At 43.1% G+C, this 19,966-nt stretch overlaps 1 protein-coding gene across 6 annotated transcripts in view; it reads left to right on the top strand.

Annotated features, from left to right (window-relative positions):
• The first annotated feature begins 6,604 nt into the window (after positions 1-6,604).
• The window catches only part of MAP2K5 (mitogen-activated protein kinase kinase 5), a 142,777-nt gene continuing 129,415 nt past the window's right edge, over positions 6,605-19,966 (top strand). For 3 of the 6 annotated variants that reach the window (XM_061595530.1, XM_061595529.1, XM_061595527.1), the window contains exons 1-3: positions 6,605-7,290; positions 12,852-12,900; positions 16,374-16,441. In XM_061595530.1, coding sequence (XP_061451514.1) covers positions 7,132-7,290; positions 12,852-12,900; positions 16,374-16,441 — 276 coding nt within the window. In that variant the 5' untranslated portion in view covers positions 6,605-7,131. The remainder of the gene's footprint in view (positions 7,291-12,851; positions 12,901-16,373; positions 16,442-19,966) is intronic. The other 3 variants (XM_061595526.1, XM_061595528.1, XM_061595525.1) reach the window with 2 other exon arrangements.

Below are 19,966 nucleotides of genomic sequence, written 5' to 3'. Positions count from 1 at the left end.
CCTTCCATCCATCCGTGGTTGGTAAAATGAGTACCCGGCATATGCTGGGGGGTAAAGAAAGGCCGGGGAAGGAACTGGCAATCCCACCCCATATATACGGTCTGCCTAGTAAACGTTGCAAGACGTCACCCTAAGTCGGAAACGACTCGCACTACAAGTGCGGGGACACCTTTACCTTTTTAATGTCGAATATATTGTGCTATATTTTATAAAATAATGAAATCATGACAATGCAAGACTGATATCAGACTGCTATGTAGCATCTCTTGAGGAATTTTGAACAGGTTGGGAACACTTAATTTGAGTTCATGGATTAGTTCAGATTAGAAGTATTTGCTATTTAAAATACAAATGTGTATTGACACTCATACAGAGTTAAGAGCTAGTATCACAATCTTTTTTTAATAAAAAAGCAAGGTACCATACACCTAGCTAAGACATGTTTTAATGACGCTTGCATCATTTTAAGCACAGTTTATGAGCTCTGGGCTGGTTCATTACAAAACTTCCTTTTCAATTATAGTAATTGAACCCAAGTGCAAAACATGATACTGTATAAAGAACTTGTTAACACAAAAGCCTTGTTTGCCTCCACCACCACCCCCAATCTGAAAGCTTTGGATTTTAAATTTTAAAAAATGTAGCACTTTTAAAGAAAAATAAGTATGAAGTTTCTCTTTTGGGGTTGAGGGCAGGTAAAATTATGAACGCTATAAAAACAATGTGCCTTAGTTAACCCAAATACATAAATCTATTTGAATTCTTCTTTGAAGAACTGACATTAAGATATGGTCATTATATGCCTTGTGATTCATGGGCCTTGTTACATATATGCTTTGTAATGTATGAATAATTTAGTAAGAAAAATCACAATAATTTTGTTGTTACTCAAAAATTTATAGGTTGGCAAAAACAATTACAGAGTCCCTGAAGCTGGTGGAAGGGGGTTGAGTAACATTGTTATTGTTGCCCAATCTGTACCTTTCATGCTGAATGTGTAATAATGTAGTGCATATTGCACTTAAGCACCTTTTCATTTTGGTTTGGGAGAAATGGGCAAAATTGTATGTTGCCCTGAAATAAATGGGATGCGCACATGAGAAAGTGTAGAGATAATATGTAGGGTAGAGAAAGTGTAGAGATAATGGTAGCCCACTGTTATGAGGAGGGGGTTGTGCTAGCACCACCACATTTAGACCAAAGTGACCTTTTGAAGAAAATTTGGAGGATCTTACTCTTACTTCACTGAAACATCCAAACTTCTGTTATGACTAGGATTACCATCTCCCCTCTCAAGTTACAGCAGGCATCCCCATTTATGGTATTTCAGCCCTCCTGAAAACTCATTTACTCTCCCATGCCTTTGCTGGCAATTGACAGCCAGTCTGTTCTTAATCTGCTTGCTTTGGAATCACTGTTTTTATTATGATTATTATATAGGTGTCAGTTTTATTATTTTTACATCATGCTGTATACTGCTTTTTGAATTTTAAATGAAAAGCAGTATTAACTTGTTCTCCATCCACTGCTATACATATCTGATCTGCTTCTTATTAATTTTTATTAATTATGTTGTGTCTTTTACTTTTTTACTGCTCATTTCAAAAGGGGTTAAATGCAGATTTTAAATAGTTTTTTTATAGGCTGTATGACTGGTTTTGTACATCGCCTTACAAAAGGCAAGATGTAGATATCTTAACAAAATGGGGGCCTGGAATCTTGCAGTTTTCACATCCTCAGGGTTATCGGGAATCGCCAAATCGGACAAAGGATGTTAGTTGAAATGGAAATCAGTATAGTTAGATATACATTTGTGGGGAGAGGAGAGAGAATCCAGTCTTGCTCATGGTTCCAGTCTGGTTAGTCACCATGGTTGGGTTCCAAAGAGTTATTTTCAGGAGCATCCTTACACTTGGATGCACGTAGTGAAAGTTTTTCCCCCTTTGAACAACAGACCTCCGGTGCCAAGTGGGTTGGGGAAGTGCTGTTTGAGAAATACAATATGCCTTGGGCATGCAGAACAATTCGCACGGCTCTTTGGATCCAGGGCTATGTTTGGGGTTGAGAAATAATTTGTTTTCCATGCATATACTGCAGCCATATTTGAATTTGTCTTCCTGCATGAGTTATATCCGCCTTCCCCAACCTGATGTATCACGTTATGTTTTGTACTACAACTCCCATCAGCCCCAGCCAGCCCGTCTTGTGCTGGAAGAAGTGATATGAAAGTTCTGTCTGTGGTGTTTGATCTGTGTTGATTTATTCACATATGCAAATCACCGCTTGATGCTGCAGTAATCAAGTGAACTGGACCTGTGATTCTATGAAAGCATATACTGGCAGGGCTTGAAACATACAAGTGACATTTGGAAAATTGTGCGTTGGAGTCTAGTAGAATTAATTCATGCTTCTCATCTGTTTAACCTTTGTACTACACAAACTCCTTTGGTACTGTGCTTTGAATAAATTAATCAATAAATGTCTTAAGGGGTAACTCACTGACATTAAGTGATCTTGAGTATGCAATCTAAGTCAATGTCAGAGCCATTGTTTTATAGGTCTAGGATTTCTTTCTTTGTAAGCACTGTTGCTGGTTTGTTTGTTCCTCTGCTCTCCATAGGATTGAAAACACTGCTGCTAGACAAATATTTGAGATGCTTTAGAAGGAAAAATATTAAAAAGCTGAAGTTTGATTACTGCTGTCTCAACGCAAACTTGAATAAGGAACTGCAGCAGAGAATAGCCATGCTGAAAAGCAGCATAATATTTATGCAAATCTGACAAGTTGAATTGGTTTTCCCAATTGGTTTATGAATTAATATATATATATATATTAGGAAAAAACGGTGAGGCCATACAAATGCTATGATTTCATAGCCTATTCTTTACAACTTAATAGAAAATGAATCTTCATTGAAAGGTACATGGGGACTTCAGGCAGAAGGTTCATTTCAACAGCGTTCAATGTCCATGTGGACAGCCACTATTCCTGGAATATTCTCGAGATGAGGCTATTAAGGATTTTTTTCTGTAGCAGTTTAAATTATAAAGTTATTGAACAGAAGGATAATTTATCTTTGCTAATGGCCATTCAAGGATTAAACTTTTTTTAAAAAACAAAACTACCTAGAATCTTAATGAGGGGGAGCCAAAGACTCTCACGAATTATATCAAATACTGCTGGCAGGGCTCTTCTTTATCCACCCCTTCTTAAAAATGTAATGAAGTTGAATCAAATTATGAGGTTTGTCATTCACCTTGAATAATAAAGACAGCCTCTTCAAACATGGTGCTGTATGAGCTTTCCTATCAGGGCCGGGTGGCCAGGTTGGGCCTTGGCTGAGGGCCCCTGTGGCCCAGAGGGGCCCCCAAAGGGCCCCTCGTTAGAGTGGTGGGGTAGCGCTCCCATTCTGTGATCCATGGCAGCGTCGGGTCCCAACCCTGCCATGGATCACAGAGAGGGAGCTCCCAGGCACCCCCCCAATACAGTCAGCATGGGGTTCAGTAAGCCCGCACACAAGCCTCATCTATCTCTCCTGTCCCTGAGAAGGCAGAGCATGCTGTGCGCGCATGCCTGCCATCAACTAAGGGGCTGATGCCCCCACCGCCATCTTGGTTGATGGCAGGCATGTGCACCACATTTGCATGTCATTCACATTGTCACATGACAATGCGAGATAAGTGGGGGCGTGTGGGTGGGCACCCAGTCTGGCCTGGTGCCAGCCCTTTTCCCTGTACATTTTGACAGAAGGTGACACACCATACTGTGATGTTCCATATTCCTGTGTAAATCGTTGTGGATTTATTTCAATGTTTATGATAAGTGAGGTTTTAATAGGTTGAGTATGGTAACTAGTGAGAGTTGGGAGGGGGGAATGAGAATATGGGGTGTTGGCGAATGCTGTGTGCAATTGGGTGAATGTGGAATGACTGATATATATCTGAAATGGTTGACGGATAGGGATTGAAGTTGGAGAGGGGGACAGTTTGACGTCTAGAGGGAGAGGGCAGGAGGGTGTGAGGGAGTTGTAGAGGGTTATATAGGCAGGTTAACATTAATTGACAATACAGTAAATACTGCTGGAACTGTATAAGTGAGGAATGTATTTAGAAACCACATGCTTGATTACTCGAAACATAAACCATCTTGCTTAAGAAACATCAGTTAAACAAATAAACTTATTTGTTCTTTTTAAACACGCCTGGTTCTTGGCCAGCAGAAGAATACAAGGATGGCAAAACATAAAGGGGGAAACAGTATCAATGGTAGCAGCGAAGTACCTGAGAAAGTAACTGTAGCAGGTTACAGAGGACCTACAAAGGGCTCTTATCTTTGAGAGTCATAAAGATATGGGGGGAGGCTTCACTGGAAACCTGGATGTTTATAACACGGGCTGAGAGAAATAGGCAGAGACCCTAACAGCAGCTTTGTTATAAAAGGTGGTGGAAGAGAAGGGAATCCACGTCTCTCTCTCTCTGCTAAAGGAGTGTTGGCAGGGTGGCGACGTGACACATACATCTTTACAAGTGCTGGACATTATAGTGATAGCCCCGTGTTGTCTGCATTCATTGTGTGATAATCAGATTACTGCTACCAAACATGGAGGTTCTATCTCTCGTGGGTGATAACCATCTAGGCTTGTGACCATAACCTTATATTTTGGTAATGAGTTCCCAAAGGTAATTTCTCACTGTGTGAAAAAAACTGTTTTTTGGGGGGTATCATTTTCTTCCTAATGTTCATTTCCTTATAATTTTTTGAGATGTCCTAGAGTTCCGGGGATGGGAAGAGAAATCTAGTAGAGGCAGCAGAGGGGCTCTTGGGCAGCTTTAAGAGGGGCAATATTATCAGTTTGTTACCGGGATTTACTGCAAAACCTAAATAATCTATCTTGAATACATTCAAGAATATTTTTAAAAAATAATCATTGTGTAGTAAGATACAGTAATTTGTTCTTTTTTGTACTCCTACTTGGTAGATCCATGAGTGTCCCTAAAATAGCTTTGATATGGGCTACCAGCATCTAGAAGCAATTTGGGATGGGATGGGTTTCACTCCAGAGAGGACAGAGTTTCTGTTGGTCGGGGGGGGGGGGACACCTACCGATGCAGGCAGAGGGATACAACCACTGTGCTGGACAGGGTTGTACACCCCCATGAAGCAACAGGTCTGCAGCTGGGGGTGCTCTTAAACCAGGAATACACTTCGAATTAAAGAGCACATGCTCACTGCTCAATCCTACAATTTGTGATCAGTACCAGAATCAAGCGTGTCAGTCTTTCCACATAAAAATCCACTCCTGGCATTCCCCCAAGGGTTCTTTTTGGAAAACTATTCTTCTTTTAGAAGAGGAAGCTTTTAAGTTGTTGGTAGGCAATCTGAAATTAGACTCTCTTGCCAGTCTACTGCAGACCACTCAGAGATCTACCAATAGACCCTACTCTACCTTCTGCCTACCTGCCCAAACCCACTGGATACTCGGGGAGGGGGGCAGTTTACAAACTTCATCTGGTATGTCAGCTGTGCCCTTCTCTGGAGAAGTTGAGCTGGCCTGGCTTCAGCCATTCATGCTTGTCATTTCCAGGTTGTATTATTGTAATTTACTTTGCAAAGACCAGCCCTTAAAGACAGTCTGGAACTTTTTTTCATCCAGAATGTGGCAGCCAAGGTTTTGTCTAGAGCCATACAAGATCAAACCTCATCATGCCAATCTGGTACCAACTGTCATTTTGTTTCCAGGTTCCATTCAACATGTGGGGGAATTTCAGTTTGTGTGGGTAGATGATGCTGAGCAAAGATGCCTGAAGAACTCTCTCTCCCACCACACAGAAAACATGCCCTGGATCTCTCCCCCCCATGACTGAGATCCTCCTTGGTGTTTTCCTGCCCTGGGGGGGGGGTGCAGAAGAGGGAGAGGGCCTTTTCTTTGGAAGTACACAGAATATGCCATAGTGGCCACCCTAGAAAGACTGGTCTGACCCCACCCTTGGCTGCTTTTCAAAGGGTGGTGGAAATAAAACTGCTGTTTCAAGCTTTTTAAAATATAAATCTGTTTGTTTAAGCATTATTCACAACCCCCTTCTTCTTCTGTTTAAAAAAGGCTTCTACAGCAGCTAAGAAATGTTACTCATAGGTCATTTCACGCTCTCAGGCTTACAGTCCAAAAGACCACAACACAAAAGGAAAAAGGACCAGGAGGGGAGGAGGAAAAAAACAACAGGCAGGCACTGACTATATCTTAGTTAAAGAGTTCTTGTAAGGACCTGCTGGGATTGAAAGACTTCAAGGTGTCTTGAAGTAGCCCTGGACTCCTGCTGGAAGGAAGGGAGGAATATAAATCAAATAATAAATAAATAAATAAATAAGGAGTAGAGGGGTCAAAAGCTGCTGGTGTTTTCAGCACAGCGGATTTGAATGTCCTGAAATATATTTTATAGTTCTCTCTCTCACATACACACACAAAAATCGCAATATACGTCTCTCTATATATGTAGTGTGTTTTCTTTTACTGTGAATTATTTCACACACTGTAAGGCTCCTTGAATGCACGGGATGCAGAAAGCCGGGTAAACGGATTGCAGAAAGAAATAAAAATAAACCTGTGCGCCATGGGGCAACGCCTGGCGTGCCGGGGAAGTTGGTGTTGAGCAAAGGGGCCTACACGGGGCGAGGGACCGTCCGGGGCCGGAGGCAGATCATGCAGCGGGAGGCAACAGCCTCCAGCCCTTGACGGGAAACGGGGCTGCGGCGGCGCGAGGCCCAGCTTGGGAGACAATCCCGGAGCGCGAAGGGGGCATTTCTGCCCTGGAGAACGACTGTCTGCCTGCCTAGCAGACTGGCTGGCCCCCTTCCCGGCGCGGCGGCGACAGCAGCCCTATCACCGCTCCCACCCGCGCCTCCCCTCAGCCTTTCCGGACTTCCCCTCAGCTCGGCGGCGGCAGGCGGCGGCTACGAGGACGCCGGCGCCGCCCGCCTCGGCCTAGTCCCGACTGAGGAGACTCCCGGCCGGCTCTTCCTCGCTCGCTCTCTGAGGCCCGCCTCGGCCTAGTAGCCCAAGCAGCCATGTGAGGGAAGCCGCCGTCGCCGGCCTCCCCGCGCCTTCCTCGGCCCCGGCGGCTGCTCCTCCGGGGATGCTCTTGCTGGCCGTGGGCGACGCCTCCGCCGCCGGCCTCAGCCCCGCCATGGAGCCCCCCAACCCGGCGCTGGTCATCCGCATCCGCGTCCCGGACGGCGGCGCCGTGGACTGGACCGTCCACCCGGCGCCTCAGCTGCTTTTCAGGGACGTGCTGGTGAGTGGCTGCCTGCCTGACTGCGGGGGAAGGCGGGCGAGATCGGGGGGTCGTTTTGGGGACCCCCCGTGCCCAGGCGGCTAGGTGCCCACCACGCGGGGGTGTGGGGGTGTCTCTGCCCGCTTTTATGGAGCTCCCCGCTGCTCCCTCCTCAGGGAGCGCAGAATCCGCCGCCACCCGGGGGCGAGTCCTCTTTGGCGGGGCAGCGATGGCTTCTTTCCTACCTACCCACCCCGCATTCTCCCCCTTCCCGGTGTGGGGTTCGGCTTCAGAATGGCCTCACTGACCCTGTCCGACCTGAGGGGTTTAGGCGGGGAAAAGGATGGCTTGCCAGGACTGTTGGGACGATTTTCTCTTGCACGCTTCCTTACAACCAGGGGGCTGCCTTAGACCCACTTACGTTTTTGGGAGCGGAGTTCCAGGCAGGTCCCTATGTCTCCAGTGTCCTACCGGCCATTCAAGGTGAAAGGAGAGTGTGTTGGCCACTGAGAAGAGTCTTCTAGCATGCTTTCTTCTCCTTTCCTGTTGATTGGAACCAATCAGAGTGAAAGGAGATGGCGGCTACTGAGAAGACTCTTCTCAGTAGCCAACACACTCCCCCCTTTCATGCTGATTGGCTCCTAGGGATGTTTCCTATTGTCGGAGAAGGAGATGACAATGGAGAACAAGTGAGGAGGCGTGGCTGTGAAGGGGTGTGGTGTGACTACCATGAAGGGACCCAGCACTTTCGAATTTGCCACTATGCTGCTGTTTACAACGGATTAACAGCTAGTTAACCTGAGCAAATGCTGTGAAATAGTCCTGGACTCTCCCTGCCACAGTCATAACCAAGGTGAGAATTGGGGTGTTGTCCTGATGAATTGGGAACTCCCATTAACTGCAAGTAGGGAGACTTTGCTGGCAGTTGAGGAGGACAGGGTCTTAACACTGTCAGTGGCCCACTCTTTCAGGTGTGTGAAGTGAAATCTTAGTTGGCAGGTACATAAAGGAGAAGATTGCAAGGTGGGGGTTGAATGGCGGTGAGATGCAGGAATTACTGTCTGTGATTACAGCTTAAATGCATGTAAAATAAACATACCTTTAACATTTTATAGCATTAGATGTGATTGTATTTTAACACTTATAGCGGGCCAAGGAACTGTTTGCAAGAAACAGTAATAGATAGTGCAGATATCCTGATATTGGTAAGCTAATTATTGCATGTTGTTATGTCAACTTGTCCTGTGCATGTTTAACTTGGAAGTACACCCCATGGTGTTCAATGGGACGTACTCCCAAGTAGTGTGTTTAGGACTGCAGCCTAGTTACAAAAAGAGGAAGTAACTTTTGAATGATGGCATGTTCTTTTGCAGTATAGGAAGCTGGTGATATGTGGTAGATATGTATGAAAATAGCACAAACTATCATGCAACATACAATAAACGCTTCTTGTGTCATAACAATGAATTTCAGTGTCACAAAAAATTGTGTGGAGTCTTCAACCGGTGGGTCAGGACCTGCTGCTAGATCATAGCCTCACCTAAAGTGGGTGACAAGAAAAGTTACAAAGGTCCCCACATGCATGTTTAGGCAACAGGTGAGTCCCAGGTCTGAAAAGGTTGAAGACTACTACTCTAGAACATGGAACTAGCCTTTTTGCAAGAAGGTTCAGATCTGTAGCCATATCAATTAGATCTTGTCCCCCCTTTTATTGTGATATCCCTCAGCTTCAGATGTCCACATGGCTTTTCTTTTAGAGTGCTAAATTGTGGGCTCCTTGGTTTCCTCTCTTTGGGCTGATCTAGTACTTACAGAGTCATGTAATGTGTATAACCAAGCTTTCATGCGATTCAACCATTCTTTTGTACATGTAATTCAAGAAGGCTAACCAGCGGTAAAAGGAAAGAGTCCCTCTGCTGTTTCTCTGTATATTTGTGAACGCACACTTAAGATCACTTACCATGTATATCGTTTGTAGATACAGGATACTTCCTCAACAGGGATTTCGAGATCAACATGTTAAGATCCTTGTCAGTGTGATATCCCTTTCACAGTATCTTAAGAACCATCAAAGGCTTATTTCCCTGGGAAACTGACTTCACGTTGACAATATCTGACACTAATACAGTAAATATTTGCATGAATTTTGGGTTTTTAAGATGCATGTTAATTTCAGTTTTTAAGATGCATGTTAATTTTTTTAAAAATCCAAACAAGTAGCCATATCTGCATCCATACTTGAGTTTGCTTTTGGGTTCGTACATGTCCAGACTGTTGAGTGTTCCTACCTGAGAAGTGTCTTTAACAGACTTCAGCATTAAATTTGCTTGGAAACCGGTATATATGATTCTGGAGAAGAGTGTGGGAAGTCTCCTGGGCAGAGATAGTTGGGTAGACTGCCCTCTTCAGTGGCAGCATGCTTGGTATATGCTTTATTTATAAAAGTTTTTATACTGCCCCCTCACAAAACATCAAGGCAGTGTACAACAACACAAAAACATTTTAAAGCAACACAAAACAAACATTAACATGACTGGCTACTCAACCGACAGTTCAAACATCTGCATAGGCCTATTGCCACAAAAGTGTCTTCAATGGACACCTTAAGGTCAAAAGCAAGGATGCCTGCCAGAATGTCTGCTGGAAGAGCGTTCGACAGCTTGGGACCAGCAACACTAAATGCTCATTGAGTGCATGATGGGAATAAAGAACAGTTATGCTTAATCTTACTTACAAGATCTGAACAGGGTGGTTCACGACAGATGCTTTTGGAGGTCACTGATTCATAGGGTCGCCATAAGTCATGATGGACTTCAAGGCACATAACAACAACAAAAATGCCTAATCTTAGATTGGTGGCAAAGCAAAGAGGAGTAGCAGTAGTGTAATGTTCACTGAAGTAGTTTTGCGTACAGTGCAGAAGAAAAGCTCACGTGGGGGTGAACCACATCTGTTTGGAAATGTAGAATCACCTGTAACAACAAAAAGATGAAATTGTCCCGTCCCCCCTTTAGAGATTAGACCAGTGTTGGAGACCGTCAGGCTCAGGGGCCAAGTGTTGGCATCGGGGTCCCTCTGTCTGGCTCTTGGGACTCTTCACAGGGCACACCCCTCCCTGGCTCTGTTTTGTGCTCCTCTTGAGCGCTTTGCGTGGCTGGAATATGCCCTTGAACTCTGATCACCCTCTTGCTTCTCTGGATGAAAGACAGAGAGGGGTGTATGTAGAAACGAGCCTGCTGGAAGCTTGTCCAGAAATGAATGCTGCCTTCGGACTGAAAAACATTCCCCATCGTGGGATTAAACTTCTTTTTGTGACTTGAACTTTCATAGGCGGTATCCCACTTATGAAGAGCCCAGCTGTTGGATCAGTCAAACGGCCCATCTAGTCCAGCATCCTGTTCTTACAGTGGCCAACTAGATGCTTCTTCTGGGAAGCCCTCGAGCAGGACATGAGTGCAACAGCAACTCTCCCCACTTGTGTTCCCTACAACTGGTTTTCCGAGGTATTCTGCTTCTGACTCTAGAGGTAGTGCATAGTCTTCATGGCTAGACCAGAAGCCACTGATAGCCTTGTCTTCCAAGGATTTTTCTAAACTCCTTTAATGACATCCTAATGATAATACATTATTTTTGTTGTCCGCCTCTCACCTGGAGTGCAGGTCTTGAGGCGGATTACATAGATTTAAAAATGTGAAGCATACATAAGACCATACAGAAATTTAAAAATACAAAAACATCCAAAGAGCCATACATAAACAAATCCTTAAAAACATCAGCACAAAGAGGTAGAAATTTAGCTAAATGCTGGTTTAAAAGGATGGGTCTTCAGCAGCCATCTAAAAATGGGAAGAGAAGGAGCTGTTCTTATCTCACAGGGGAGGGTATTTCTTAGTCTGGGGGCCTGCCTGGTGCCATCACTAATTCCATAGTTCAGCTTCATCATCTGTCTGAAATGGACTGAGAAGAATGCGGGCATGGGAGAGATGCACAATAGCTTCAATCCTACATTTAGGATGCTCAATTTCAGTTGATTTCACAGGGATTTAAGCAGACTATCATTGTGAAAAATTGTAGCCTATGTTAGTGAGGTGAATATATCAAGTTTGCAAACATTCTGACAGCTGCAGAGTTGTACATCAATAAAATACTTAGCCTAAATCTTGAGAATGGCATCTTTACATGCCATGCTAGGTTCTTGGATCTTTTCCAAGACGGTAGATGATTGAAGTGGACTTCCCAGGTTTCTTGAGAATAAGTCACACTAAGCTCATCTCCTTGTTTCGACCAAGTTACTGGCTTGGTAGATCAAGGGAATGCTGTGGGTGTAGTTTGATTTCAGTGAAGCTTTTGACAAGGATCCCCACAGTGTTCTTGTTGGCAGGCAGGTAAAATGTGGGCTAGCTGGTGTTGCTGTTGAGTGCATTGGTAGCTGGTTGAGAGTTCTCATCAATGGCTCCTTGCCAGCTTCGAAAGACGTCACATGTGTCCTGGCTCTCTTCTGGACCCGTTGTTCAACATCTTCATCAGTGACTTGAATGAAGGAATAGAGGAGATGCTCATCAAGTTTGCGGATGGCACCAAAATTGGCAGGATAACTGTCTGCCTTGGAAGACAGAAACAGGATCCAAGATTATCTTGACAGGATGGAGAACTGGACCAATTTTCAACAGAGATAAATGTAGTAAAGTTCTGTATTTGGGTAGGAAAAATCAGATGCACAAATAAAGGGCAGGTGATACCTAGCTAGATAGCAGCAGATGTAGAGAATATCTAGGGGATTTAGTGGACCACAACTCTTGGCTGCATCAACAGAAATCTAGCATCCAGATTACAAAAGTAATGGTATCATTCCATTTTGCTTTGGTCAAACCCCTCTTGGACTACTCTGGCCAGTTCTCAGGCACCTTAGTTTAAGAAAGGTGTTGACAAACCGAAACATGTCCAGCAGAGGATGAGAGATGAGGGATCTGGAGACCAGGCCCTGTGATGAAGGGCTGAAAAAGTTGGATATGTTTAGCCTGATGAAGAGATTATTAAGAGGCAATGGGATAGCCATCTTTGAGTATCTGAAGGATTGCCACCTAGATGATAGTGCAAACTTGTTTTCTGTTGCTTCAAAGATGGGACCCAAACAAATACGTTCAAATTACAAGAATGGCAATTTGACTATATATTAAGAAGAACTTGGTATGAGCTATTCAACAGGAACACCTCAGAAGCTGGTGGACTCTATTTTTTGTTGGAGGTTTTTAAGGAGAGGTTGGATGGCAGCCTACCAGGGTTGTTGTAGTACTGGGTTTCCTGCATTGGCAGGAAGTTGGACTGGATGACCTTTGAAGACCTTTGACCTTTTGCTGCCCTGGGCTCCTACCAGGAAGGAGGGCAGGATGTAAATCTAATACTAAAATAAATAAATAAAATAAAGTACATTCTAACTCTGTGATCTGGTTTCACCTTTGCTTTCTGTTCCAGCAGCAAGAGAGAAAAACCTGTTAATGTGCTGATAAAAGGATCAGAACATGAATGGTTCTACAAAAAGTCTTGTTAGAAATATCACTAACTCTACCTCAATTTTTTTAAAGGATGTGATCAGCCAGGTTCTCCCTGATGCGACAACAACCGCTTTTGAATGTGAGTATGAATGTGAGTCTGAGATGAGCTCAGTACTCACATTATTTATTATAAAAAATGACAACTGTGTATTGTTTATGTTCAGATATGTTACAGTTAAATATTTATACATCTATGCAAGTTTAATGACAACCCCAGCTAAGTAATATTTTATTATTTAATCACATCTTGAGAGCACATATTTCTACAATATAGCTTTAATTACCAGCATGACCTTACAGTGTTCTTTGTACGCACTGCAATTATATTGCTCAAATTAAATGAAAAGTATAAAGTACCTAGAGGCTTTGTAGGCTGAGATTTTAATTTTCAAATTTTATTTATTTATTTATTTTTTATTATTATAAGCAGAAATCAGTAGCTAGCTTTTAGTTGGATCTACAAACACTGTGCGTTAAATTGGTTGCTGAAACGTCATCATCTCTAGATTCAGGTGACAACCTCTCGGCCCATCCCTGATTGTCCTGTTAGTGGGAGAACAGCTGTGGACAGCTCAGGCTCCAAAAACTGATCCAGTGTAAATTCCTGGCATCTTGATGGCAGAACTGTCAGTACTCTGTAGCAGAGTGGTTGAGAGCACGAGAGCAAGATGCCTGGGTATCTTGCATTCAAACCTTTGCTCAGCCATGAACCTAACAGGTGGTCTTAAGCAAGTCACATATCTCAATCCCACTCCCCTGCCCTCAGTCTGTAGTATGTGAAAGGTAATGCTGGCCTGACCTACAGGACTGGCGTACAGAGATTGTTGAGATAATGTAGGTGAGTTTGCTGTGAACATTTAAGAAAAAGCACTATTTTGGCATTCATGATTATGTTATTCCTGGGGAAGAGTTCTTGAGGCATGGAAAGGGCTCCAGGAGTTCAGGGCTGGGTCAAGCTGGTGTAGCTGTTTTGTGTGAAGACTTGTGCTTGCTGCCAACACTGACCTTTCAGCTTTCCTGCCTGGTGCATCAGCCTTCGCCGAACTCTTGTGTGCCAGGAACGGGTGCTGCAGCCGGAGCAGTAATCCATGTAGCTGACACCACTGGGCAGAACCTGTCCTGAAATATGGATTTTACACCTGCTGTTCTGCTTTCCAGTTCTTGCTTTCCTCCTGTCATTTTACAAAGGCATGACACTGTTTCCCCTGCCATTTAACTGGCATCAAAAGTATGTTAATGTATATTGATGCTGCTTGGTTTCTGGGTTATCTTCTCCATGCTGAAAGCTTGAAATGTACTGGTTTCAGCATCTTCTCAGCTACTTGATGGCTTTCTCAGAGGCAGTTAATTGCTATCCACAGCAGCTTCCTCTCATGTTTGCTTAGTTATTGCTATCTCCAGTGTGTCTTTTGTGACTGCTTCTACCTGGGGCTGTAGTTCTCCCTCACCATTGGACCTTGATGGGCCTTTCGCTGTTGTATGCCATGATGCTACAAATAAAGCTACTAACGACATATGGCTCGTTATGGTCCTTTTATCCCAAACCATTTTGCGCATGCATGACACACTGCATCTTTTGCAAAGATTGCTCTGGAATATTTGACTGCCATCTGCTGCATTCTGTTTGGTGTCTTGTGAGGATGTGGCATTAGTAAAATCCAGGCTTTATTTTTTTTTTTAGTTCTACTTTTGCTTTCCTAATGGGCTGGAAGATCATGTTGTTTGTGCTCTAGGCAAGTAGAGGGGCTTGATAAAACCCTTCTGAACCTGTGTGTTGTGCAGAATCATTTTGAGGGCAATTCCATAGATTTTTTTCCCCAGTGGAATGGTAAAGAATCTTCCTACTCAATATGAGAAATACAGTATCTAGTGGGTCCTCCCCTCCACATCAGATAACAAATTATGCTCATTTGTTTTAGACAGACACTGCTTCCTTTAATACCCATCAACCGTCTGTCTTGTACATAAATGTTTCTGTGATAAGAACAGGAAAGGCGATCGACTTCACCTGAGAATTCCAACGCTTGTGTTGCTTTTAGAGCTGACCAACAGTAATGAAGTGCTTCCTAAGTTTCTTTTATAAGCTCTTCAAGTCTTAGCTTTTTGCTACAAAATATTCCTTCCAGGTATCTGTTTTAAAAGGATTCTGTTCTCTTTGCTGTTCTGTTCTTTTATTAGCTCTTTTTAGTTAGAGTCAGATTGTGTTGAGAGTTTTCATAGCAGTCACTATTCCAACGGCTTCTGCTGAAGGTACAAAAATTGCGTTCCTGTTTCATTTTGAGGGACAAAGTTGTGGAGTAGAGGAGAGCAGAGTTCAGTCTTTGTTTTTTACCAGAACCTCGAGATTCTGAAACTGGAGCCAGGTGCAGAAGTCATACAGTAAAAATTAAAGAATTCTGAACCCAGACATTTGCTTTGAGTAGCAGGACTGAACTGAGCTCATAGTCCTTTCACAGAACAATCCAATCTCCTCCCCTCACAACTAGCTTTCTTCATTTTGTTGTTGCCATACTTAAACAACTGAGAGAGAGAAATCCTTGCTGATTTATTTCAAATCACTTGGATCTACCTGTAGATCCCAGTCTACTTTCTTCCCTCCCTTGTCATAAAGTGATAGAACTGAATCATCTCGTTTCACACCAGGGTATCTTTCACCTGCAGTGTTGTTGTTGCAGCACCAGCACCATCGATCTACACAACATTTACAGAGTAAGATAAGCAAACTTCTGTCACAAGGAGCTTAATCTAAATGTTGACAATTGGAGGGAGGGGGGGTCAGTAAGAAGGAAAGCATCACCTGCAGTTGTCTTTGCAGTCATCTTTGAAAACCTCCGAAGGAGGAATGGCCATATTTTTTCTGAGCAACATTCCAGTGCTTAAATTGCTTTGATAGGAAATTCTGCCTAATGTTTATCCTAAATCCACCTTCCTATAGTGTCATCACCTGTTGCAGATATAATGCTTCCATTATGACCTGAAATTCTACAGCCATTTAATTCCATCCAAGGAAACTGAAATCATTTTTTGTGTTCTTGGGCAGAAAAAGTAATACATTGGTACAGCTGTGGACCATAGGGAGTATCTGAAGACATAATATTGGTATGACTTTGAGTATTCTGTTCTGGTCCTCTTTTGTCTCTCCTCATTGGAGGCCATAGCTCAATGCTAGAGCACTTGCTTTGCATGCAGAAGGTCCCAGGTTCAGTCCCCAACATCTCCAGGTAGTGATGGGAGAGCCCCCTGTTTGTAACCCTGGGAAGTCACTGCCAATCAGTGTAGACATTACTGAGCTAGATGGGCCAATTATTTATCTCAGTATAAGTCAGCTTCCAATGGGCTACTAGGTTGGTATTTATCATCATCTGAAGTTACTTTGGTTAGCAGTGCATTCTTAACCTTCCATCTTACTTTGTTAATGTTTTAAAATTATTCCACTTTCTAGTAATTTTTGCTTGGGCCAGTCAACATTAATTTATTAAGCATATGTTTTGTGAAATGAGTGTTCTTTTAAATTAATAATTCTAAACACATGGCCTTTTTCCCCCCTCGCAGATGAAGATGAGGATGGTGATCGGATTACCGTTCGAAGTGATGAAGAAATGAAAGCTATGCTGTCCTATGTAGGTATATCTTATAACAAATCGGGTGAGATATCAGCCCTAATCTACCAGAAAACATCTGTGTAAGAGACTTTGAAATCAATGGCAAATACTATAGGATCATGTGACTTCATTTCAGTGCAGCTTGTGCAGACCCCTCTGGTGGCTTCTGATCAACTTTATTCCTTCCTCCCCTTTCTTTTTCTGGTGTACCAAACGGTTAAAGGAAATGTTGGAAACTGTGGTTCGTTTATTTTTGTTGTAGTAATGTTGGTTTGTAGTGTTGGTGCAGGGATCTCACACGTTAAAGTTTGAAGTGCTCTCTCCTTTTTAGGAAAAAAAGAGTACACTTACAGATCATATCATGAACATTGAGAGTAATGCATCCTAATGACTTTTGCATTAGATATAGTGCAAGCTAAATGGACTATCAATTTCTTGTATTTTTTTATGCAGTACTTAAAGTAACGGCTCATTAAAAATGAACCCCTTGGCTCTAAAAAAATGTTTTTTTAAAACAAAATCTGCTTTCATCTGGAGACTTTTTCACCCCTTCTCTCAGAAGAGTTATATTTTAGCTGCAGGCTCAGCATGCACAGAAGATTTTAAAGATGCATTGTCTTTTAATAACTGTAAAAATATGAAAACAAGGTTACTTATTGAATCTCAATGACTTGTAGGCAACTTTATAAATGACTTCTGCTTTGTGTTTTACAAATGAGCATGAGTTTAGCCATTATCTCCCCCCGCCCCCATTAAAATAGAGTAACATGATATTTATTCAGTGGACTTTCACATCTTTTCTTCTTAAAAGGAGACAATGATGACTTTTCTTCTTCAAAGCCAGTGAGAGAGCCTGTGTGGTGTAGTGGTTAGAGTGTTGGACTAGGAACTGGGAGACCAGGGTGTGAATCCTCACTCAGCCATGAAGCTCACTGTGTGACCTTGGGTCAGTCACCGCCTCTCAGCCTAAGCTACCTCGCAGAGTTGTTGTGGGGATTAAATGAGGAGAGGGAGAACCATATATACCACCTTGAGCTCCTTGGAGAAAAGGTGGGTTATAAATGCAATAAATAAATAATTAAAGCAGGCCTGAGTTCTGCCTTGTGCTGTGACAGCCTAGCCCAGAGGTTCCTTTTGCACATGGAGTCTCCAATACACACATGGAGCTTCATTGTATGCAGTGAATTCCCAGTCATTTCAGTGAGGGGAGACAACTGGAGTATATATCTCGCTGACCTTGCCGCTGCAGTAAATGGGAAAACTTGTGCACAGGGGAACTCCACACTCATTGTCCATGAAAGCATGCAACTAGTTCTGTGCATCCAAGAGGGCTTTTGTCTTCTGTTTCTCTACTGTCCAGTATGCTCATGGTGTATGGGAGCCTGTCTTGTGTCCTCCTTTACAGAAGACAGTCCTCTGTTTGAAAGGCTGTCTGATCCAAGTCCAGTTTAAAGATAAAGAACCCTAAGAAAGGAGAGAAGTTGCCCATCAACAGTTAGCAGACTTGGACAGCAGACTGCGCAGGCACACACATGTCATAGTCTTCCCTGCTATGTTACGATGTACCGTACAGTACTTGAATCTGTAGATATAAATTACCATATGAAATCTGAGACCTCTTTTGCCCTTTTTGGAGATTCATTTACCCTTTTTGGGCAATGTGTAAGTGCAACCCTGCTGAAAGAAAGAAATAAAATCCTCCTGGGCCTAGCACTGGCCCTTGGGCATGTTTGGAGTAGTTCTTTGGATGCAAGTATGTGGTTTGCTTCTGTCAAAGCTAATCATGGCTGTCACACAACCTCTGTTCATTTCAATGGGCTAATTCAGGCCCCAAAGAGCAAATGTTCGGACACAGTGGAGCTTATGTAGCAACAGCAGAGGACCATAGCTCAGTGGCAGAGCTCCTGCTATGCCTACAGAAGATGCCTGGTTCAATCCCCACCATTTCCAAGAAGGTCTGGGAAAGAAACCTGTCTGTAACCCTTGGAGAGCTGCTGCCAGTTAGTGTAGACAGTACTGAGCTAGATGGACTAATGGTCTGAGTCGGTATAAGGCAGCTTCCCATGTTCTAACTTGTTTCCATTTATTTATTTAACAATATTTATGTACCCCTTGATTGTAAAAACCCCTAGGTTTTCAAAAGTCATTAAAATAAAACAGGTAATTAAAACATGTTAAAACAAAAGAACAACAAGCTAAAAATATTAAAACACATCAACATCTATGCATCTGAACAGGCTTGCCTAAGCAAAAAAGTTTTAAGCAGGCGCCTAAAGGAATACAGCAAAGGCGCCTGCCTGATGTCAGTAGGCAGGGAGTTCCGAAGAGTAGGCGCTGCCACACTAAAAGAACAATTTCTTACAAGTGCAGTATTATCCGACACCTGAAATGAGGCCAGTTCTGCACTTGTGTGGCCTATATTGTCAACTGCTGCATAGTAGAAAAATCACCGACCCCTTCAAATCCCTAGAAGGAAAGGTAACAATATTTGGGGCTATTTAGTTCGGAGAAAAGGCAAGTAAGAGGAGCATGATAGAGAAGCATACAGTTATGCATGGTATGGAGAAAGTGGGTAAAGGAAAGTCCGTCCCCCCCAATGCTAGAACTTGGGGACATCCAGGGAAGCTGAATGTTGGAAGTTTCAGGGCAGACAAAAGAAAGTCCTTTTTCACGCAGCACGTAGTTCAGCTTTGGAATTTGCTCCCACAAGAGGCAGTGATGGCCATAAACCTGAGTGGTTTTAAAAGAGGATTAGACCAATTCATGGATGAGTAGAAGGCTATTGGTGGCTCATAGCCATGATGGCTCTGCTCTGCCTCCACTGTTGGGGGGAGTAAGCTTCTGAATTCCAGTTGCTGGAAACTGTAGTTGGGAAGAGTCCTGTTGCATCTGGTTGGACGCTGTGAGAACAGGAACTGGACTAGATGAGCCCTTGGCCTGATATAGCAGGCTGTTTCTTATCCTGAACTTGTTTTCAGATGACAGACTTAAATTCCTTTAAGTTGTCTTATTCCCAGCAGTCAGAAATATATGAATGTTAGCATGCCCTTATATTTTCACTGAATTTTTAAAAATCAACAGTATTAGAATATTAGCTTTCATTGTGTGATTCAACAACTGTATTTCCCATTAGTTATGAACTAGGGCAGACCTGCACAACTTTTGACTTGTTAAGCCAAATGCAACCAGCCACGAGCAGCTTAAGAAAGGGTGAAGTCCCTGGCAAGCCACGGTATGTGGCTAGTGGCCTGCCTTCAGCTTCATGCGTCACAAGCTGTCTGGGTGCAAAGAGATTATAGCCCATAATGTGAGAATAGCATAGCCACAGTTTTGAGAAGCATGAGGCCTTTTCTTTGAGAGTTTGCACAGTGGAATGAAATATTCCCAGTAACATTACTGTGCTATCATCAAAGCAAACATCTAGAAATATGAAACGGAGGATTCGTTTTTAACTGAGAAATATATAGAAGTCAGCTTTGGAGAAGGCTGTGTTTTGTTTCACATGTTAACCTCGTATTTTCCAAGGTTGTTTTCAGATCTTTG

This window comes from Rhineura floridana, chromosome 14 (genome assembly GCF_030035675.1).
Source record: "Rhineura floridana isolate rRhiFlo1 chromosome 14, rRhiFlo1.hap2, whole genome shotgun sequence".
Classification (NCBI taxonomy): Eukaryota; Metazoa; Chordata; class Lepidosauria; order Squamata; family Rhineuridae; genus Rhineura; species Rhineura floridana.
Note: the sequence above shows the minus strand (reverse complement) of the source record. Positions and strands in the feature narration are given on the sequence as shown.